This window comes from Rhinolophus ferrumequinum, chromosome 11, assembly GCF_004115265.2.
Source record: "Rhinolophus ferrumequinum isolate MPI-CBG mRhiFer1 chromosome 11, mRhiFer1_v1.p, whole genome shotgun sequence".
Classification (NCBI taxonomy): domain Eukaryota; kingdom Metazoa; phylum Chordata; class Mammalia; order Chiroptera; family Rhinolophidae; genus Rhinolophus; species Rhinolophus ferrumequinum.
The window spans coordinates 42,565,429-42,589,867 of NC_046294.1; the positions used below are offsets into that span (position 1 = coordinate 42,565,429).

Below are 24,439 nucleotides of genomic sequence, written 5' to 3' on the forward strand. Positions count from 1 at the left end.
ATTTATGTTACCCTCTATGCCTTATTTCCTTGTTAGTAAAATGAATAGATACGATTATTGTAAGATTTTAATACCAAATACAACTAAAATGTATTGAAGAGTGCCTGACATATAGTAAATAATAAATGTTAGAAATTATTATTCTCATTAATTGAACATAAAGCAGCATTAAAGGCTGACTGTCAATGTTGATTCACTTTAGAGTAATTTTTCATTCTACCTCCTGGGTTAATACATTGCGGCTGGTCCTTTCCATTATCCTTCATTTAAATTGGCCTTATGTTATGTGAGATAAATAAACCTAAATATCTACAGAAACTACACAGTAGTATTCAATATTTCCATGTCTTGTGTAATTTTAAACATATTATTGGTCTGCTATCGAGTATGATAAGAATAGAAACTTTAATAACAAATAACACTACCTGACATCTGATGTTCTAAATTATTATTGTGATAGCGTCAATTTAAAACTCAGATGTTCCTTTCAAAACACCAAATGCCCTTGGGTAAGTAACTTGTAGCAGATGCAGACGCTATTAGTGTGAGGTCATGTTCCAGAAATAATTGGGCCGGTGCGGTGCTTTTGATAATATTTTAAGCAGCTGTAATGATAACATTGATATATCTAAAAAGCCTTCGTAGAGCAAACACGTGTCACTGCTTCTGTGTCCTGTATTCTAACGAAGCCTGTCTCCAAGCCCCGGGTTAGATACAAGTGAGACTATAGATGTCCAGCTCTTCACAAGCTGTATAGTGCTATGCAGATGTAGGTTACTCTTATTGTTTAACTCTTCACCCTGCTAGAAAACCACTCTTACAAATCTCATGGTCACCCATATATCCATGTGGGTGATAATATTTGACTCCCACATTTACAAGGAAATCTAACTCTGTGTACTTCATGACTTTGGTTCTCCATCTCCTTCTCCCAAAGAGCAGAAGAAAAGAAACATATCAGAGTATTAGTAAATGCTACTGGAACATTCATACTTGGGTCAATAATTTGTTACAACTGGCAACCAAAAAGGGAGCCATGGAGATAAATAAATGCAGTGAAATGTCAGCTGCTTTCATCTGTGCTTTGCTACTTCTTCCTTGGGTTTCACTCAAGGCCTACTGGATCTGGGTCAAAAAGGCTAGGTTTTTGTTTTGTTATGTTTTTGTATATGTTTTCATGTTTGCTGGTATAGGTCTTTAACAGATAAATTAGTAAAACATCTCCTTGTTTTCTGAAGCTCATATGAGGTGATGGATTTTGATTGTGTTTCTTTCTTTTTTTTAGGATAAGCTTTCTGATGACCAATATCAGGAGAAGACAGCAATGGACCTGGCAGCTGAGCAGCTCCGTCTGTGGCCTACTCTGAGCAAATCAAGTCAGCAAGAGCTGGTGCAGCGTGAGGAAAGCACTGTCTTCAGTCAGGCCATTCACTTTGCAAACCTCATGGTCAACCTTCTGGTTCCACTGGATACAAGTAAAAATAAGCTTCTAAGAACGTCGGCACCAGGCGACTGGGAGAGTGGGAGCAACAGCATTGTCACAAACAGGTACTAGAACGTGGATACGCAGAGTATAAAGTATTTGGGGCAGATATTACTGTGTATATTTCAAAAATTAACCATGTTTTCCAACTTCAGACCTGCTCAGCTCTTCTCTATTAAAAAACCTTCATCTCATTTGACGGTGCTTAACCACCTGCCATACTCTCTTCTCTTTCGCGACCTGATTTTTCAAATGTCTCACCCACTAGTGATCCAGCCCTTCAGAAATCACTTTGGAAAATTACTAACGAACTCCTTCTTGCCAAAGTGATTATTTGTTTCTTGGCCCTCCTTTTCGTCAGTTTATACAGTGCATTTGCCTGTAATCATGACCTCAGCCATGCCTTGCTCTCAACCCTACAACAACTTCCCATACCGCTGAGAATGAAACCAGTAGATTACAAGGCCTGACAGGATCTGACCTCTGGCTACTGCTCTGACCTTATTTCCTATCGCTTTTCTGTCAGCCACTCTGGTCTCCCTGCTGATGCTAATCCTCAAACACCCTAAGCATCATACTGCCTCAGGGCCTTTGTACTTGTCCACACAATCTGGAATACTTTCACTGAAATAGTCCTAAGAATCACTCCCTTACGTCCTTTAGTTCTCTGCTCAAATGTCACCTACCCGGATAGGCCCTCCTGACTTCCCTATCTTAAGTATCACGTCCATCACTCTTTCTCCTACCCTGCTTTTTTTTTTTCCTTCATGACATTTTCTACAACCTGATTTACATGGTGAGTGGCTGAGGCACCTAAGTTCTTTAATGCTTTGGGACGGTGTGATAGCCATATTCACTGCTTAGCTTTACTTTAACACTGATTCAGCTAACGTGGTTGGATTAAGAGGAAGGAGAATTGAATAGGTTAGAACATTCACCTGAGTCTTTTCCATGATTAGCAGTCTAAAAGAAGACATAGGAGGCAGGAGTATTTGTTGAATAGTGGGAACTGAGTGAGCAACAAGGGCAAGGATTGAGCTTTCACATCTGCTCCATTTCAAATTAATTCCCCTCTCTTGCATGATTTTATCACGTACAGAAGACTGATGGCTTCAAAGGGTTGGGTTGCATTCCACTCAGAGAGAGATAAATATTGACAAGAGAAGGGTTCATAGGACAATTTGGTTCTTCCATTTGGAAGAATGTGCTATTTGCTGAAAAAAGTTCTTTTGCTTTGCCTACCAAGGAACATGTCCCGCGATTGCCAAAGGCTTTTGTAAAGATAGCCATATGACTTTGTCTGGTTCTATGTGGTATTTCACTTGGGGGGGACAGGTTGTTTTTTTTTTTCCGAAGGTTCAAGTATCAGATAATAAATGAAAGCATCGCTTTTTGCTTTATTTTCTATGGTTCCTGAGTTCCTTTAGGAAAATGACAAGAAGGTATTCCTTATAAAAATAAATCTGGGTCCAAAGGACAATGCCTGACAGTAGCTTCCAAATGTAGGCAAGTGGAGTATCATGTTTCACCACGGTCACTTATAAAGGAGCCATGGAGTTAAGTGAGCTTCTACTTGAGTATACATCTCTTTGAGCAAGTTTAAATTGCTATGGAAATTGATGGTGATATAGTAGCAATTTGTCATATTTATGTACTGACTGAGATTTCTTTCCTTAACTTTCTTAGTATTGCAGGAAGTGTAGCTGAGAGCTATGATACAGAAAGTGGATTTGAAGATTCAGAGAATAATGACATTGCCAATTCTGTTGTGCGTTTCATAACCCGATTTATTGACAAGGTTTGTACAGAGAGTGGAGTTACTCAGGATCACATCAAGAGTCTTCATTGCATGATCCCAGGTAATCACTTTGCAGATGTTAGATAACCAGAATATTGGAGATAATTGGGTAAGAATAGTTCTTATGGTCTACTTTTTCCCGCATAACACCTGTAATACTTGTTTTCTGTGTAGTTTGGCCATGTTATTTACAGCCCTCCCTCGATATCTGCAGGGGATTGGTTCCAGGAACCCCCACAGATACCAAAATCTGTGGATGCCCAAGTCCCTTATATAAAATGGCATAGTATTTGCTTAGAACCTACGCACATCCTCCTGTATACTTTAAATCATCTCTAGATTACTTATAATACTGAATGCAATGTAAATGCTATGTAAATAGTTGTTTATACTGCATATTGTGTAGAGAATAATGACAAAGAAAGTCTGTACATATTCAGTACAGACACATCATAGACCTAACTAATTACATAGTACATGTTAGCAACAACATAAGTTTTTTCCGAATAGTTTTGATCCACAGTTAATTGAGTCTGATGTGGAACCCACAGATACGGAAGGCCAACTGTATTTATGTTCTGATTAGTTTTTTCAAATATTTTTAAATTGTGGTAAAATATATATAACATAAAATTTACCATTTTAAACCATGTTGAAGTGTAAAATTCAGTGGTATTAATTACATCCACAATGTTATACAACCGTTACCACTGTATACATATATTAGCAAAATTTTATCATCACTCCAAACAGACACTCTGTATTAAGCAATAACTCCATTAAGCAATAACTCCGCATTCTCTACCCGGTTACCTCTGATCTTTCTATCCCTATGAATTTGCCGATTTTAGGTATTGCATGTAAGTGAAATCATATGATATCTGTCCTTTTGTGTCGGGCTTATTTCACTTAGCATAATGTCTTCAAGTTTCATCCATGTTGTAGCATGTGTCAAAACTCCATTCCTTTTTAAGGCTGAACAATATTCCATGGTATAGATATGCCACATTTTGTTTATCCGTTCATCTGTTGATGGACACTTGGATTGTTTCCACCTTCTGGCTATTGGGAACACTGCTACTAAGAATAGTCACATAGAAGTCTCTGTGTGAACCTTGTTTTCATTTCTTTTGGATATAGACCTAGGCGTCAAATTGCTGGGTCATATATTATTTCTATGTTTAACTCTTTGAGGAACCACCAAAATGTGATTAGTTTTTAATTCTAAAATATTCAAAATTTGTTTTAATTCTGCTTGTTTTATGTTCTTTCATTTTGAATACTCTGATTCATCCTAGGAATTGTAGCTATGCACATTGAGACCCTCGAAGCAGTGCATCGAGAGAGTAGAAGACTTCCACCTATACAGAAGGTAAATGTTGCAGACCACATACTTTCAGAGTATAACATCACTTCTTAAAAAAGCAGCAATAGACTGTTGTACCCCAGAAAGTACCTTCTCCTAACATTTTACAGAGACCAGCTCCACTTTTAATGATACATTAAACTTTCAGAGGAGTTTATCATATAGATCCTCATCTATGTTAATACATATAGATTCATGTCATTTTTAAAAATGATTACAGAAAGTTGCATTGTCTAGATATTTCAAACATTTTAGTAATTTCCAATGGTTTTACTTTTAATAAGCAATGCTACAAAGAATCTTTTTATATTTGGATGCAGATCTGTCATTTCTGCCTCTTCCCAAATCTGTCTTCTCATTTTGGCTATCTGGGAAGTCTGGCTCAAGTTTTTTAGGTCTGTAACTGAAAAAATAACCTTGTCTAAGTGTTGGAGACCCCACAAGAGTTGTGTTTAAAACACTTTTTCTGTTGTTAGCCCAAGATTCTTAGACCTGCTCTACTGCCAGGAGAAGAAATTGTTTGTGAAGGTCTTCGTGTCCTACTGGATCCTGATGGAAGAGAAGAAGCTACCGGGGGCCTTCTTGGAGGCCCCCAGCTGCTGCCAGCAGAAGGAGCCTTGTTCCTCACCACATACAGAATTCTGTTCAGAGGGGCTCCCCATGATCAGCTAGGTATGGCTCACATGCCAGCGGAACATGGCTATCTGTGTGCTGCGTGAGGTTTGGATTCCATCTATGTACAATGATTTGCAGATTTTTCAGATTCAAAGTAAGCCTTTTACCACACAGGTATTTTTTAGAAGACTTCTGTATAGCACAGCTAATGATAATTTGGATCATAGAGTCTTATTTGAAGAACCCGTAAGTTCACTGAAATGATTATAATTTCATGAGGCAGCATATTGTGCCCTTAGAATATTCACAGTATCTGGCTGCTAACAGTGTCCCTTGCTGATTTGCCCCACCTTTCTGAGTCCTACAGTTAACTGTAAGGCTACAATTTCCCCTTGTATAAAATTAGGGAATTAAGCTTGATTGGTGATAATGCAGTGGTTCTCAACCTTGATTGTGATGAATTTGAATTATCCAGAAAGTTTTTTAAAGATACCCAGTTCTGGACCCAACCCTCAAACAATTGAATTCAAATCTGAATTAGGATTCTAGGAATGGAGAGACCTAGGCATCTGTATTTTTAAGCCCCAGAGATGATTGTGATGTATACTGAGGATCGGGAACCATTGGGATAAATGGTCACTAAAGTTCCTTCCTCATCTGAAATTACTTATTCAGTAGCTTTTGATGAGTATGTACTGTGTGCTATGCATTTTGTTAGACAGTAGAATTCAGATGTGTAAAATATAGTATCTTTAAAATCTCACAGTTGTATAATTCCTTATGTGGATAGAATCAGATGATTTATTATCTTGGACATAAAATATTGCTTACCATATAATAAGCAAAAAGTGCATCAATTTCAATAAACAAAATGTATCTATAGGAATAGTTGTGCTCATTTTGAAAAAATGAGAATAGAGCAAAATTTCTCAGCCCTCTTCTATGATATTACTGTATATAAATTATATTTGTATTTAAAAGCTTATGTATTCTTAAAGAAACTAAATATCTAGTACTTAATAACTTTTTTGTTCTATGACTTTTATAAGCTCAATGGGCATAAACATACATTTTGGACATATATACATATATGCCTATATTATGTATACACACACACACACACACACACACACATACGTGAGACACTTGGTCATTTAAATTGCTCTAATTTATTTATTTATTTTTAAAAAATCAATGCCATACTTAATGTGAAAGCTTGTATTGTTCTCTTGTTTTTTCCTGTCAATTTGTGGGTTAATTTCACATTTTAGGAAATTTATTTTATCAGAAAAAAACGTTTTCATTTGCCTCTTTTAGTTCTCTTTTTAAATTTCTAATTTAAAAGTTCTCCTTTAATGACACAGAAACCTGATCATTTTACATGTGTTGTATAAGCATAGGTTGTGACCTTAAATCCTGTGTACATCCTGATTTTGTGTAGCTTCTGAGTGTGACCTTAACATAGAGGATAATCAGAATTTTGCAGGCTGGGAATTTATAGGTCCAGGGCATGAGCAATTCTGATGATAAGTGGATAAGGGTGTCGGCACGTGAGTCAGATAAAGCTGGTTCACATCCACTCTCTGGCTTCCTTGCCTGTTGCTGCTCCTGTGCTATTACTGGTACCACTGCCTGAAATGCCCTCCCTCTTCCCCTCTGCAGATCCAAACCTACATTCTCTTCAAAGCTCACGTTTCTCGCACTTCCTCCAAGAATCATTCTCTAGCCATCTAGCATGCAGAAATCTTTGCCCTTTCTGAAATATTTAAAGCCTTGTTCCCTCAAACCTAAGAGCTAATTACATGTTGTTATATCCTATGTATGACTCTCCTGTCCCTTGGGGAGCTGTAAGCTCTCCAAGGGAGGCTTCACGTGTGCCGCTTCTTTTCGAGACTCTCATCTCCTTAACCTCAGGCAGTTGATAATTAATTATATTTTCCGTTTTTTGCTTTAATATTTAAACTCCTAAAAATCTTGGGCCTAAGCCCAATCCTATATCTTCCAAAGGCACATACACATAGTACAGCACCTTTACCACATATGGAAACAAACTCCTAAAACTTTCTCTTTTGCTTTATTTTTGCATTAGAGATCGTGGTTTTCTTTTCAATATCTGAAGATACTTCATTTATTCGGTATGAAACCTGCCCTTCCTGTAAGATTGCCTTAAACCAGGTGATCTTACGTTGGCACATAGAGGTTGGGAGAATAAAGCGAAGGCAGGCTGTGACAGTTCCTCCACTGTGGAAAGGGTTGTGTTTCCAGAGTGAATTGCCACGCAGTAAAATTAGTGAATGTGATTCTAGATTCACAGCATTTTCTCTCACTGCATTTCTGGGCATTATCCTCTCCAAAGGGCATTTCTCTGGGCGTTTCTCCAACAGAGGCTGATGAAATGAGCAGCAGAGACTCTAGAAATGAGCTGTAAAGTATTGTTGCTGAGTCTGTGTTCTGTCTTCCTATAGTTGGCGAGCAGACAGTTGTGCGAAGTTTTCCCATTGCCTCCATCACCAAGGAAAAGAAGATTACAATGCAGAACCAGCTACAGCAGAACATGCAAGACGGACTGCAGATCACATCAGCATCTTTTCAGGTATTAAGAAAGGGAACCATTCTATTGTTTAAAAGGTTTTTACAAATGATGTCATGGCCACTTTCTGTGGAGAAGGATCAGAGGATCTGAGAGGGTAATCTTCAACTGAGTAAACACATGAATATTCTTGGATCTAATTCCTCATTTTGTGAACCCTGTGGCCAACTCAGAGTACCAACAAATTATCTGTCCATATTTAGTGATCTTAGAAATTGAGATACACACAATTGACTCCTGTTCTCAGACAAGTCAAACCTCAATTTGTGTTTGATATAGCCTTCAGATAGAAAGCAATTCTCTTGGCAGCTGTTTCAGAAGGAAATGCTTTATGGCTCTTCTGTGGAAGAGGTGAAACTCTGAGAATTATAACTAGGGCTATAGTATTATTGGTACTAACTACATAACCCCTAATAAAGCAAAGGTTTTTCCAGGGCACTCTGAACATATTAGAACTGTGGAATTACTGATGCAAGAATGGTCTTTTCTTAGTTTTTCCTTTTTAACAATTCTTAGTCTGTGATATTTTGCTCTTGCTAGTCTTCATGCCTTGTCTCTGACTTCTCAGATTTCCTAGGGCTCCAATGCTTGCCTCATTCTTTCTAGTCAAGAAGCCCTCCCTAGTGCTTCCCTATGCTAATTGTGTGAAATGTGAGGTTGCAGATCTCTAGGCTCCAGACCTGCTCCCATTACCTGAGAGCAGTGACTTCCTAGGGATTTAGTCACTGTTCCGACTGCCCAAGGACTCTAAATTAGAGTATGGCCTGGCTACATTGGTAGGATTCTAGTCACACCAAATTTTTTCTTCCTAGATTTATAGTATTTCTGGCTGGGAAGAGATCTGATTAGGCCAATTCCCTTCTAGAACCAACAGCTGGGAAATGAGGACATGTTTCCTACTTTAGCTACTATAAGTTAACTTCCCTATCTCATCTCATCATAGAAAAGATAGTCGTAATGCAACCCAACTTCAAGATATATGATTTTTCTTGCCAACTAACTATCTGTAGCAATTAAACCTCTCTGTGCCTTAATTTTTATTTTTAAAATTGAAAACTATCCAAGGTCTTGCATAATATCCAAGGTCTCTTCAGCCTCCAAACTCTTCCATTTAGTATTGTTATTTTCTGTTATTTCAGTCATTTGGGGCGGAAGTTATCTTGAAATCCTTAATGCTTCTGATATGTTTAATCTCTTTTGTCTCTAGTTGATTAAAGTAGCATTTGATGAAGAAGTGAGTCCAGAAGTAGTAGAGATTTTTAAGAAGCAGTTGATGAAGTTCCGTTATCCTCAGTCCATTTTCACCACCTTTGCTTTTGCTGCTGGACAAACTACCCCACAGATAATTTTACCCAAACAGAAGGAAAAGAACACTTCCTTTCGGTAAGAATACAGTCTGGTTTCTTCATTTCAGCTCTCCCATAGTTGACTGTCAGGAGAAGTGACCTATTTTTGGGTTCAAGGTGTAAGGACTGCTCTTTTTGTTTGCTATTCTGTCAAGCCCATTGGGCCAAGCTCAGAAAGTTACGGAACAGTAGCACTGATATATGTAACAAGTTTCAAAAATTAAAAGCTACACGAGGCTTGAGGATCATGTTCAGTGCTCATGATGCATTTTTAGAATGTGAAATTCTATTTTCCATTTTTCCCATATTGATCACTTTCTGTCTTTGAGCAATTTCTTTAGTTTTTGTTAATATCCAGGTGGGGCAGACAGTTTTGCTGTGTTGTAAATATGGGAGCCTTTATCTTTTCTTTTCATTTTTTTGTAACATTTTGTTTTGATACAATTTCAAATTTACAGAAAAGTTACAACCTTGTACAAAGAATTCCTCTCTGCCTTTTATCCAGATTGACAGTTGTTTATGTTTTGCTCCATTTTCTTTATCATTCTCTTTCATATATATTTTTTTCTAAAGCATTTGAGTTACATACATTAACACTCCTTTCTCCTTAAAAAGTCTATATTTCCTAAGAACAAAGACATTATCTTACATAATGACAGTACAGTAATCACAATTAGGAAATTTAATTGGTATAAAACTTTTGTTTAACTCAGAGTCCATATTCAAATTTTGCTGATGATTTGTTATAGCTACTTGTTTTTCCTTCCTGGTACACACTGCAACCCAAGATCAGGCATTGTATTTCGTTGTCATCTTTCTTAGTAGGAACGCTTATTTTCTGATGAAAATTTTTAGGAACTTATGTCGAAACTTTTAAATTTTAGTTATTACAAAATAACAATTGGTTTAAAATTCTCATCAATTAGTGACAAAATATAGGGCTAAAATTTCAGTTATTCATCATTAATCACCTGGTATTTGGCCATATGCCAATGCAAATTACATATTAGGGCATTCTCTGCAGACTTGGGAGAAAAAGCTTTTCCTTCGCCTGAAATTGAGGTAGGCTCGGCATGAGAGAAGATTTAAGGTTCCAGGTGCATCTCTCAGTTGCATAGCTAGCCACCTGTACCACAGTTACCCAGTAAGCAAAGGAGACTACACATAGCCAGGTATGATATGCTGAAGCATGACCAGCTTCCTAGGTGTTTAAACAATGAACCAAGAATCTTGCCTTAGCACTGTGGAGCCACAGAGGAGCCTATGATATTCATTATCCCCGTCCTCTGTGGAAGAAACAAAGCTTTGCATAGTGTTTTATATGTAGAAACTATCAGGGGGGACATTTATATATTATAGATAAATAAATTTAAATATATATATATATATATGTATAAAATGAAGCTTATTGTATCAAGCTTATACTATCCAGCTGCAAAAGAGATATAGCAATTTTAAAACTTAAAACATCTTAGAATTTTCTTGAGTGTATAAAACAAAGGATATAGCTCTAGTTGGAAAAATTTTTCAAAAGTCTTGTTGAGCTTAAGTTACACCTGAAGTGACTCACAGTAGGCTTTAATTTAGGAAATACCAGTATTTTATGATTTCTAACAATTATCTAAAACATGTTTCATAACCCTCAGATTTACATTTCAAATGACTAAAGACAGGGTCTGGCAAAACTGTTTGACAGTAAAAGAATCCTTTTCACCGAATGGCAAGAAAACACAGAAAGAGTTCTGTTCTTTATAGTAGAGAAAAACATAATCAAAAACAATTTTATTTGAAACCTTCATCTCAATATGATTACTTAGGAAGCAGTTTCTTTGTTTAATTCTCTGTGATTGTAAAATCTGTACCCAGATTTTCTATCAGCAAGAGAAGGTAAACTATTTAAATAAATAAAGTACTATTAGGTCTGTGTGATTTACATCTTAGTTTCCCTTTAATTAAAGCTGATTCTCAAAAGGGTGCTCAGATTTCTGATTTCTGATTTTTCTCCTCTCAAAAAGGGGAATTACATTATTCTTTTACATATCTCAGAAGGTTTACAGTGTGAGAAGCCAGGACACCACACATACACACTTAAAACATTTAAGAAATAAGGTGTTACCAACTATAATTGTCATATGATCTCAAAGAAAAGCCTATGAGTTGGTAGAAAGAGTTTGAATCAGTAGAGAAGGGGGCAGGCTGGCTTTCCTTGCATGACTTCCATAAGCATAGTTTGTGGGCACTGGTGGGGGCAGTGGCGTGGATAACCAGATTGGGTTAGGGACATGCTTGACCAAAAAGCCAAGCTGAGTTTAGATTTGGGATGATAAGTAGTTTGTGTCCCACTCTAGCTTCTTGTACTTTTTACCTAAAACAGTATCCTGATGACAGCTTTGTTTTATTGGAAATTAGTTTGCTGCCATATAAAAAGTGGTCTAAAGAAGGAGAGGTTTAATGAGGATCTGAGCAATACTAGTGGCTGTGGAAAGAGAGAAGAAACAAGTTGAGCTATGGCAGTATCTTCATATTAAATTGACATTCTCTTTTGGTTTTATGACTTGTAGCACTTTCTCAAAAACGATTGTGAAAGGTGCCAAAAGGGCAGGGAAAATGACAATTGGGCGTCAGTATCTATTGAAGAAGAGGACAGGGACAATTGTGGAAGAGAGAGGGAATCGTCCTGGATGGAATGAAGAAGATGACATATCTGGTATGTGAGAACTTGTTTTTCCTCCTTGAGTCAATTGTATTCTTTCTTCTTATATGAGTAAGAATAAGAAACTAATATGTAGTTGCACTTAAACCTGACTCACTGAAACCTAGATCTCATAAGAAGATTGGAAGCAATTACAAGCTTCTCAGTCAGAACTTCTGAGAACTGGAAAAAAAACTTTTTATTTTCCCAACATCCCATTGTTCAGATAAGATTTTATTAAATTATACTAAAGGTATAATTTTATATTCTTTACTAAATCCATAGTATATCCTTTACTAAATCCATAGAATCATTGTTATGTGGGTCTCTTTAAAGGGAGAAAGAAACCCCACTGCATAGGAAATTTAGTTATAAAGTAGTCCCTATATCTTATTGTTAAGGATTAAGAATAAGGATATAAGGACATTGAATATTCGAAGTTGAAGATTTGGGTTTGGGGTAAGAATATTGTGGGTGCTCTAAATCAAAATGGAGGACCTAAAATGAAGGGATTCTTACATGATTTAAGAAAAAAAAAATGCCTGGTACATATTTAAAAGAACAGAATCTGGGAATCTGAGATACCGCTCAGTCAGGAAAACAGAGGCAAAAAAACAGTGGCAAAACATCTTATTGACTGTTTTCTATTCCTTCACCCAGTATCGAATACGCTTACGAAATGAACACATGAGAGAATTTGATCTAATAGACAGGATGCCATTGCACCCTTTTCCTTCTCAGGATCGTAGAATCAATCACCAGTGCTTATCTAACTACTGCTTCTGATAATTATCATCAACAACAACGTTTTAAAGAAAGAAACCTCATCTTTAGATAGAGCACAGGCCAAAGGTCTCCATTTCAGTATATGTACCTACAAGCTTGCCTCTGGGGCAATGTAAAGACTCGCCATAGCATTACTGAAATGACCATTTGTTGGAACCCTGGCCTCCTCATAGTGACCTGGAAAATTAGTGCCACCCATCACTATTGACTCTTCTAACTCAAAGTTTTTATGATTTCATAGAACAAAAACTATTATGCCACCAAAAGACCTAATTATGTAATGCTTTTTGCACCTTTGAAAATAAAAGCCCAACACAAAACTGATACCTGATAATAATACTTGCATTATGAAGTTTATAAACTAACACACAATCGTATATTTACAAGGATAAGCTGTTAGGTTGCTTTTTTTTTTTTTCTTTTAATGGAAGAGAAGCATATTGTTCTCTTTGACATTAAAACTTTGAGTACATTTCCAAAAACTTTGAAAGCTTAATTTAACTTACCTTACTTTAAAAATAAATAGGAAAGTAAATTCAGACAGTTTTTAACAATGGAATTTTTTTTTAGTTAGAACGTGCAGTACCAATTAGGAATGTCGTGTTTTTTTTAAGTCCTCCCTAAAATACTTGATTATTGGGTAAATTCTTCCACATCTAAAATTTTAAAGGATTCTGTAACCTGTGATTGCAAAATTGTGAGGGAGTTTCCCATGTATACCACATCCTCTGACAAAAATATTTCTACAAAAAAGCGATAACTTCTTCATACCTCTCTAAAAAAGGTCTTTCCAACACTAGTGAACTTCTGCATAGTCTAGAGATTTTTAATAAAAGTTTATGCTCTGGGGCCGGCCCGGTGGCTCAGGCGGTTAGAGCTCCATGCTCCTAACTCCGAAGGCTGCCGGTTTGATTCCCACATGGGCCAGTGGGCTCTCAACCACAAGGTTGCCAGTTCAATTCCTCAAGTCCCGCAAGGGATGGTGGGCTCCACCCCCTGCAACCAAGATTGAACACGGCACCTTGAGCTGAGCTGCCGCTGAGCTCCAGGATGGCTCAGTTGGTTGGAGCGCATCCTCTCAACCACAAGGTTGTCGGTTCAACTCCCGCAAGGGATGGTGGGCTGTGCCCCCTGCAACTAGCAACGGCAACTGGACCTGGAGCTGAGCTGCGCCTGACACAACTAAGACTGAAAGGACAACTTGAAGCTGAACGGCACCCTCCACAACTAAGATTGAAAGGACAACAACTTGACTTGGAAAACAGGCCTGGCAGTACACACTATTCCTCAATAAGGTCCTGTTCCCCTTCCCCAATAAAATCTTAAAAAAAAAAAAAAAAGTTTATGCTCTGAAAAGTTAACTGAAACCTGGATGATGAGTTTGTATAGTGATCATGTTGAAGATCAATTTTACTGACAGGTTTAGCCTCTGACAAAGTTCGAGTGTTTATTCTATGAAGTCCTAAATAGAGATCCCTGCACTTTGGCATTAATAAGCAGGCCTGACTGAAACAGAAAAATGAGTGATAAATTCAAAATTATATTGTTTTTAGAAATTTTTAGTTAATGTCCCTGACATTCTGAGTTATTTGAGCTTCTGATATTTTTCTTTTCTGACTATCCATTACCGTTCTAATTTATGTTTGAACACAATGATTCCCCATAGCCGTTACATGATTTAATTTGTGATATATATAGTACCTGTAGCGCTAATATAAACCTCTCTTGGTTTAAGGATCCTCTTCAAAAGGAAGTTTTCAATCTTCTACTTTGAGCTATATCATTTCTTCAAAACCTGTTTCTGCCATCACAGTTTCAGATGAAAGTGAACTCCCCACAAGCACCACTCTGAAGGCCTCAGAGAAGTCTACGATGGAACAGTTGGTAGAAAAAGCTTGCTTCCGAGACTATCAGCGTTTAGGTTTGGGAACCATAAGTGGCAGTTCTTCTCGCTCAAAACCAGAGTATTTTCGAATCACTGCCTCCAACAGGATGTATTCACTCTGCCGGAGGTAAGTGTGTTGGGGCTCTAAAAAGAGACCTTCTTTCCTTTCTTCCATTTGAGTCTTGAATGGGCTATTTGCCTCCGTAGCCCAGAGAGAGAGAGAAATGTCAGAAAATAGGAGCAAGGTCTCCCGGGATGTGGGTGACTAAGGGACCTTTATGAAGCATGAACAGGCATCTCATTGACATTCCCAGAAGTGCAGTTACAAGGAACAGTGCCTACATTAGACCAGAAGGTCAAAGGTAACAACAGTTTTTGTCCCCTTTATGAAATTCCCTTATTTGCCTTTCTCTTTCCTTTTGCCTCTTTTCTAGCATGCCTGAAGATAACTTGAAGTAAGAATAGAATATGCCCAGGCAGACGGGAGAGATGAAAGTCTGCTGTTGGCCAGGGGTCCGCAAACTTTTTCTTTAAAGAACCAATTAGTACATATTTTCAGTTTTGTAGGCCATATGGTCTCATATTGCAGCTACTCAACACTACCACAAAAGCAGCCATAGACAGTAAGCGAATGAGTGGGCGGGGCCAATTTGGCCCACAGGCTGTAAATTGTTGACCCAAGTGTAGACAGGGTTTTCTTATGCCATCTAATTAGAATATTTTCAAGGGATATTACTTAAAGAATGTAAATGAACGCATTTTCTTTTTTTTTATTCTTACCTCTTGCTGTTTTCTATATCTATTAACAAGCCCTATGCCATGCTTTATATTTTTTAAAACTACATTTCCACCATCCACAAGTTAAATTATTTTCATCTCCAGGGTAGTTCTTTTTTTTTTTGAATTTATAAATTCTTGATTTAATGTTACTATTAGTTTCAACTCTACTATTGTCAAGGAACTATAAATATTTCACTTTAAATGACAGTTTAAGTTTACAAATACTACCAGTGTGAAACTTAAAAAAAACAAGTTGAGAATATAGTTTGAGATTTGGGCCAAATAAAAAAATTGCATTAAGTACTGAAAGATTGTGATTCTGTCAGGTATATAGTAATTTTCCTGGATGCTCTGTCCTTCTAACTAAATTCTCTTTGTAGATAAATATAAGTGGTAGTGTCAGAGTGTGATGTCCTGCTATTTGAGAAGCTTGCTATCAAAATCATGCCTGCCAGTGAGAAAATAGACCTCATTTATCATTTCAGTCTTCAGAAACAAAATAAAATTTTAATAGACCACTTATTAGAACATTTGTGATAAAGCATTTATGGTGATAATAAAATAATATATATCCCTCAAGCTGTTAGAATGAAGGAAATGGAATAATAAAAAAATATCCAAAAGAAGGCCAGAAAAGAGATAAAGGGGAACATAGAACAGATGAAACAAATAGAAAACACATAGTAAAATGGTAAATTTAAATTCAAATATATCGGTAATTAGATTGCATTACTTATAAATTGACTAAATGCTCCAATTAAAAGAAAAAGATTATCAGACTTTTTTAAAGCTTTATGCTACTTTTAAGGGATATATCTAATATACAAGAATATGAAAAGGTTGAGAGTAAAAGGAAAGAACAAACACCCATGCAAAGCTATTTCAAAAAAGCTGTCGTGATGGGCACAGCACAGGGCAACAAAGTCTAACACCCCATAAATGTGCTCTGGTCTGAAAGCAGGCAGGGACCCTGCATGAACCCCCACATCACTAATACAAACTCGGGAAAAAAAGAGGAGGATGGCAGCAGCTCTGAGCACCCGAATGCCTCCCCCAGGCCAGGCTCTGAGTCAGATTCGTCGCCCTGGTAGGTTTGACCACTGCCCTCCTCACGCCCTTTTCTGTGGGCAATCGTGGCGGGAGGCTTGGGTTTCATATGTGAAACATTCATCTCCTGGAATCAGATCTGGCTTCCAGAGGACGTTAAGACTTTTCTTTTCTGGGAGAGTAAGCGCCAGAAGGAGACCCAAGGCCCAAGCCCATCAGCCATACTACGATAAATAGGTGGTTGACATCTCAGTAGTAGGAGAACATCCTCAGTAGTAGAAGTCTCCTCATCCTGTTTCTACCTGGGATCTGCAGCCCATTAGACAACTGCAAAGGATTCCTTCCATTCTCTACAATTCCCTGGGGCCAGAGAGTATGACTAGATAGCTCCATTTTACAGAAGAGGAAACTGAAGTTGAAAAGGTCAAGCAACTTGTCCAAGATCACCCAGCTACTTGGAAAAGGCAGTTCTTCATGTCCAGCTGAATTCTAAGGAGCTTTGTGAAACTTACAGGACCAAAGGAATTGCTTAATTGCAAAAAAATATTTGAGGAATTGAACAGGAAACTATTTAGAATGCTGAGTTGTAAAGAGACTGTCTCATGCTCCAGTTCTACTCAACCCAGTTTCAGCTGGGCACCACGTGAAGCACATCCTTCTCGTTACATGGATAACTCACCTAGACAGCTGGTTCGGCTTATCTTACAAAATTATATGAGTATCTTCATAAGCAAACATCTGAAACATCTAATCCCAGTGTTCTTTAAACTTCCTACAGCAGTAGAATCCCTTCTCATGAATAAAATTTTAGACGGAATCTCAAAATATGAAATAGATAAGGGCAAATTGCTTCGATTGAAGCGAGGCTAGGAGTGGGGGCCCTACTCAGCCGTCTCCTTAGCAGTTTCCCCTCTCCATCCTCAAACGGTCCCTAAGGCACAGCAGTGCCACTTTCGGATTCTGTGGGATCTAGTTGGAAAATCACTGGCCTAAACTATCTAGGCACTAAGAGCATCAATAAATACATCTTTCAACAGTAGTTATCAGTCATATACTATATTCCAAGCATTGTGCTATATGGTGATAAGGAGACTATGGTGAATAAATCAAGACCAGACTCAAATTATGTAGGCTTTAACCATAGGGAAATTTATTATATCAAATGACTACAAGTCCAGAACTAGAGTGACTATGGAAGGTGGTATAATGGCTCCCCAAAGGTATCTATATCCTAATTCCTTAAGCTTGTGAATATGTCATATTACATGGCAAAGAGAAATTAAAGTTACTGATCAACTGATCTTAAAATAGGGAGATTATCCTTGGTTATCTGAGTGGGCCTAATGTAATCACAAGAGTCTTTAAAACAGAAAGAGGGAGGCAAAAGAAGGGTCAGAGTCAGAGAAAGAGATATGATGATGGAGTGATTCAACGTGAAAGGAGCTGAACCTACCATTGCTGGCTTTGAAGATGGAAGGTCATGAGCCAAGGAATGTGGGTGGTCTCCACAATCTGGAAAAGATAAAGAAATGGATTCTTTCCTAGAGTTGCCGAAGGAATGCAGTCCTGCTGACGCTTTGGTTTTACCTCAGTGAAACCCATTTTGAACCTCTATCCTCTAGAACTAAAATATAATAATTTTTTATTTTTGCTTAAGAAAAAAAGCTGTAGTAAATATATAAATATCAAAGTACATCTTAAAGTAAAATTTCACCAGCGGTAAAGAAGGATAGTTCATTATGACCAAGTGGAGTTTATTACAGAAATAAAGAACTGGCTTGACAATTGAAAATCAATCAGCATAAATTGCCACATTAAAAGAATTAAGAAGAAAAATATAAGTTCATTATATACATAAAATAATTTTATAAAATGATTTTTAGAAAAAGAACTAATACATTAGAAATGCAACGGAAGCTCCTTAATCTAGTAAGTGTCTAAAACTTTTTACAGCAAAAGTTATTTAATGGTAAAATATTGAAAACTTTTAAGATCAGGACAAGACAAGGATGGCAATATTTCCTTCTATTCAGTGTTGTACTAAGTAAGAAAAGATATAAATATTGAAAAGAAAGAAAGCAAACTATCATTATTCACAGATCACCTGATTATATACATAGAAAATCTGAAGAAATCTACAGTTAAACTTTTAAAATTTGTAACTGAATTTAGTAAGGTCACTAGTATAAAGTCATTATACAAAAATTAGTTAAAAACAAATAATTGAAAAATGAAATTTAAGTGATGTTATTTTGGCACTACTGATAATATTTAGAGTAGCACTAAAAAACATTAAATACTTAGGAATAAATCGAATGAAAGATGTGTAAGACCTTTACATGGAACAGTCAAAACAATATTGACGATCATTAAAGATATAAATAAACAGATATTTCATGTTCTTGGATTAGAATATCCAATACTCTTAAAACTATAATTTCTCCAGGAATTGATCTATAGATTCAATGCAGTCCCAATCAAAATTTCAGAAAAATGGTATGGAACTTGAAAAACTGATTCTAAGAGTTATATAAAAATGCAAAAGACCAAGAGTAGTCAGGATAGTCTTACAGGATATCAAGATTTTTTTTATAATGCTGTAGTATTTAAGATAGTATGAGATTGGCACAAGGGTAAATGAACAAACAGATGATTGGAGCAAAATAAAGAACATAGAAAGAGCTCAACATATATGAACACTTGATTTAAGATAAAGATAGCACTTAAGAACAGCAGATAAAAGATGTTTCTTCAATAATTGATGCTATGGATAGCCATACAAGAAAATAATTGATTTTGACCCCTGCCTTATATTATACACAAAAATCAATTCCCCTTGGTCTGTAGATCTACATGTAAAAGGTTAAAACAATAAAACTTCTAAAAGATAGGAGAATGCCTTCATGATCTTGAAGTAGGGAAGGATTTCTTAAGACAGGAAAAGCACTACCCATAAAGTAAAAGATTGATAAATTAAGAACTTCTTTATATCAAAAGACATCATTAAGAGAGTAGAAGGACAATAAAAATGGCAGGACACTTAACAGGCATTTTACAAAGAGAATATCCTGGTGGCCAATAAATATCTGAAAAGATGCTCAACCTATTAGTCTTCAGATAAATATAAATTAAAATCCCAATGAGACTACTTTATACCTACAAAAAATGGCTAAAATTGAGGGCTTCCAGTCAAGATGGCAGAGTAGGTAAATGCTGTGCTCACCTCCTCCCACGACCAGTTCAAAATTACAACTAAACTACACAACCATCATTGAGAATCACCTGAAGTCTAGCTGAACAGAAGTCCTATAATTAAGGAAATACAAAAGCCACCTCAAGACTGGGAGGAGGGGCGGAGATGCAGAACAGGCTGGTCCCACACCCTTGTGTGACAGTTAAAAATAGGGAGGGCTATCTCAGCTGCTGAGGTCCCCCCTGAGGAGTAAGGGGTCCGAGCCCCACACCAGGCTCCCCAGCCCAAGATTCCAGTAACAGGAAAAGAAGTCCCCATAACTTCTGGCTGTGAAAACCCCATTTGAGATTATGGCTGAATGAGACGGAGGGTTGCTGGAGACCCAGATGATCCTCTTAAATAGCCCATGCACGGACTTACTCACTGATGTACTCACTCTGAGCTCCAGCACTGGGGTGGCAGCTTGAAAGGCACCAGGGACATGTGGGGAGGAACTGAATTGTCTGACTTCAGGGCAAGGATTGGAGGGGCAGCTTTCTCCCAGAGAGAAGTGCTGGCAGAAGCCATTATTCCATTGTTGAGCCCTCCCACCATTCTGAGTCTCCATCAACCTAGCTAACACCATTCACCCCACCCTGATGATTCTCTCAGACCCTGCCCCACCCAACTTCCAGTGGCTTTTCCATACAAACTGCCTATCGTGGCTCATGCTGCAGTCTTTCCTAAAATCTCTCAAAACTTCACAAACCCCAAACAAGGAGAATTTGGCCTCGGCTAGTCCGGTACTTCTTGCTAAGCATCCCAGGCCTGGCACTAGCAGCAGCTAGCCTCTGTTCACAGCTTAGCCTCTCCCAGGCACATCCAAGGCCAGCACAAGTGGCAAACATCTGAGAACACTTTGTAGCTCATACCGAGTGGCACTGGGCAGGACACCGGCAGAGGGTGATCTTGGCCTGCACCAGAGCCTCTGTCAAGAGGCCCCAGGACCAACACACCCAGTGACCAGCTTCAGACCACATGAGAGCACCACCTAACCACCTCCTCAAACAACAGGCCCAAAGGTCAGACTCAGCAGGCACCAGAGCCCCATTAAACCAAATCCTGCTCCATAGGGTCAACCTCTGCACAACAGTTCCTCCATTGTAGTCACTGCCAGTCCTCACAACCAATCAGCCAATGGGTCAGTCCCTCCCATTGATGTGCCAACAGCCATCAAGTTTCAACTACAACAGGAGGGCACACACAACCCACACAAGGGACACACCTGGAGCACCTAGTTAAGGTGACTAGGGAGACTGTGCCACTGGGCCTACTGCATAAGGCCACTCTACCAAGACCAGGAGACATAGCAGCTCTACCTTATACATAGAAACAAACATGGGGAGGCAGCCAAAATAAGGACACAAAAAAACACGTTCCAAATGAAAGATCAGGACAAAGCTCCAGAAAAACAGCTAAACAAAATGGAGACAAACAATCTAACAGATGCAGAGTTCAAAACGCTGGTTATAAGAATGCTTGGTGATCTCAGTGAGAACTTCAACAGAGATAGGAAACATAAAAATGAGATAGAAAACATAAAAAAGAACCAGTCAGAAATGAAGAATACAATAACTGAAATGAATAATACATTAAAAGGAATCAACAGTAGATTAGATGAAGCAAAGGATCAAATTAGCAATTTGGAAGATAAGGTAGCAGAAAACACTCAATTAGAACAGTAAAAAGGAAAAAGAATCCAAAAAAATGAGGGTATTTTAAGGGGTCTCTGAGACAACATCAAGAGTACCAACATTCATATCATAGGGGTACCAGAAAGAGAAGAGAGAAAACAAGGGATTGAAAACCTGTTGGAAGAAATAGTGACAGAAAACTTCCCTAACCTAGTGAAGGAAATAGATATACAAGTCTAGGAAGCTTAGAGAGTCCCAAACAAGATGAACCTAAAGAGGCCAACACCAAGGTTAAAGACAAAAAGAAAATCTTAAAAACAGTAAGAGAAAAATCAGTTACGTACAAAAGAGCTCCCATAAGACTGTCAGCTGATTTCTCAACAGAAACTTTGCAGGCCAGAAGAGATGGGCACAAAATATTCAAAGTAATAAAGAGCAAGGACCTACAACCAAGATTACCCAACAAAGCTATCATTTAGAATTGAAGGACCGATAAAGAGCTTCCCAGACAAGAAAAGGCTAAAGGAGTTCACCAACACCAAACCAATATTACAAGAAATGTTAAAGGGACTTATTTAAAGAAAAAAAAAGATAAAAAATATGAATAATAAAATGTCAATAACTACATATCTAACAACAATTACTTTCAACGTAAATGGATTAAATGCTCCAATCAAAAGACATTGGATGGCTGAATGGATAAGAAAACAAGACCCTTACATATACTGCCTAAAAGAGACTCATTTCAGATCGAAAGACATACACAGATTGAAAGTAAAGGGATAGAAAAAGATATTTCATGGAAATGGAAACAAACAGCTGGGTAGCAATACTTATGCCAGACAAAGTAGACTTTAAAAGAAAAGCTATAACAAGAGATAAAGAGGACCATGTAATTCTACTTCTAGGTATTTATACAAAGAAAACCAAAACACTAGTTCGAAAAGACATATGTATCTATATGTTTATTACAGCATTTTTCACAATAGCCAAGATATGGAAGCAATCTAAGTGTTCATCAGTAGATGAATAGATAAAGAAGAGGTGGTACATACGCGTATATACAATGGAACATTACTCAGCCATAAAAAAGAATGAAATCTTACCATCTAAGTCAACATGGATAGACCTAGAGGGTGTTATGTCGAGTGAAATAAGTCAGGCAGAGAAAGACAAATATCACATGATTTCACTTATGTGTGGAATCTAAAACACAAAATAAATGAACAAACAACACAGAAACTCATAAATATAGAAAACATTTTGATGGTTGCCAGATCAGAGGGGTGTTGGGAGATGGGTGAAGGGAGGAAAGGGATTAAGAGGTACAAATTGGTTGTTACAAAATAGTCGTGGGGATGTAAAGTATAGCATAGGGAATATAGTCAGTAATATTGTAATAACTATGTATGGTGTCAGATGGGTACTACATTTATTGGGGTGATCACTTCATAAGGCATATAAATGTCTAATCACTGTTGTACACCTGAAACTAATATAATATTGTATGTCAACTATAATTGAAAAATAAGTTATTTTTAAACAATGGCTAAAATTTAAAAGACCAACAATACAAAATTCTAGTAAGAATGTTGAACAAGTAGAACTCCCGTTTATTGCTGATGGGATTGTAAATTGGTTAAAGAACTTTGGAAGGCTGTCTGGCAGCATCTACTAAAAATCTAAATATCTATTGAATGTATGCATAACCTGTTATCTACCATATCTCTTCCTGGGTGGAATAGAATTTCCAATAGAAATGTATATGTGCTCCCAAAAGACATCTACAAGAATGTCCATGGAGACATTTTTCTTACACAATCAAAAACTAGAAACTACTCAAAATCTACAGTAGAAAAATAGATAAATAGTGCTATAATCACATAGTGGGATACTATACAGCAATGAAGATGAACAAAGTACAGATATATGCAATAATGTGGATGGATCTCATGAACATAATGTTGAACAAAAAAAGCCAGGCACAAAAGAATAAATTCTATTGAATCTCTTTTTTTCTAAAATTAAAAACAAGCAAAACTCATCCATGTTGTTAGCAGTCAAGAATAGCGATACTCTTTGAGAAGGAGGGAAAAATAGTGATTTGGAAGAGACACAAGGGAATTTTCTTGGATGCTGGTAATGGTCCACTTCTTAACCTATGAGGTAGTGATATGGATTTCTTTTGGGGTTAATTCATTTATGCTTCAAGCATTTGTACAAGTTAGTCTTTGATTTAAAAGTTTCCACAGCAGCTCCTGAAGCCCAGTCTCCTAAGGCTTACTCTGGAGCCCAGAGCTGATGGCTCTGCGTAGGGAATAAGCTGGGTGGCAGGGTAAGTGGAGGTACCTTTCGTTGTAAATGAGAGTATCCCTGCTGGTCTTCAGGCTCAACAATATTTGCCTCAGCACTAGTGGCAATCTAGCTGTCACTCATACCTGGTAGCAGGAAAGTCTTAGATCCTGTGTATAGCAGAGCATGGTATGTGGTGCTCATGTCCCAGGGAGAGAGGGGGGCAGTCCACTACAGGGGGCAGGGATGAAGAGGTATGCTGGTTTTTCCCCAGTTACTGAAACGGTGCCTGAAGCCATTAAGCAATGCTCCTTTATCTAATCCACAAAATCATTATATGTAGAAACAATGGGGGGGGGCGGGTTGGGGCGAACAGATATTAAAGTGGAGTTTGAAATAGAGGGCCCTAATAATGGAACTGCTTTTCCAGTCTTCATGAATGATTATGTCTATAGCTAGGTCTCTTCTTCAGTTGGCGGCATTAGAAAATACAGCCTATAACTTCTTACGGCACTAAAGTGCTAGCTTTTCAGAATGCTTCCAAGGTATTTCTGGGTAAGTATGGAAAGTTAATCTGGCATTCACTAAAGTCATTGAGGGCTATGATTTACATGACCATGAACCGGATTTCCTCTCACTCCTCTCAGCCCTGGCTTATATCAAGATTAGGGATTAGAAATTCTAGAAATAGTTGTGATGGTTATGAATGTGTTTAATGTTGCTGATTTGTACACTTAAAATGGTTAACAGGTTAAATATCATGTTAGGTATATTTTACCACAATAAAATAAAATGTATGAGATTAGAAGTTGGAAGTTTATTAATATGAAATCTCTTCAGTGTAACATTTCTAAATAGACGAAAGGAAAGAAATGACTCTGAAACCTGCCTGT

The 24,439-nt window shown here is 37.5% G+C and overlaps 1 protein-coding gene across 7 annotated transcripts in view; it reads left to right on the forward strand.

Moving 5' to 3' along the window:
- The window catches only part of SBF2 (SET binding factor 2), a 401,342-nt gene that overhangs the window by 328,474 nt on the left and 48,429 nt on the right, over window positions 1-24,439 (forward strand). For 4 of the 7 annotated variants that reach the window (XM_033119785.1, XM_033119784.1, XM_033119786.1 and 1 more), the window contains exons 19-26: window positions 1,286-1,548; window positions 3,170-3,342; window positions 4,580-4,653; window positions 5,124-5,319; window positions 7,728-7,855; window positions 9,060-9,235; window positions 11,760-11,905; window positions 14,412-14,688. In XM_033119785.1, coding sequence (XP_032975676.1) covers window positions 1,286-1,548; window positions 3,170-3,342; window positions 4,580-4,653; window positions 5,124-5,319; window positions 7,728-7,855; window positions 9,060-9,235; window positions 11,760-11,905; window positions 14,412-14,688 — 1,433 coding nt within the window. The remainder of the gene's footprint in view (window positions 1-1,285; window positions 1,549-3,169; window positions 3,343-4,579; window positions 4,654-5,123; window positions 5,320-7,727; window positions 7,856-9,059; window positions 9,236-11,759; window positions 11,906-14,411; window positions 14,689-24,439) is intronic. The other 3 variants (XM_033119787.1, XM_033119788.1, XM_033119790.1) reach the window with 1 other exon arrangement.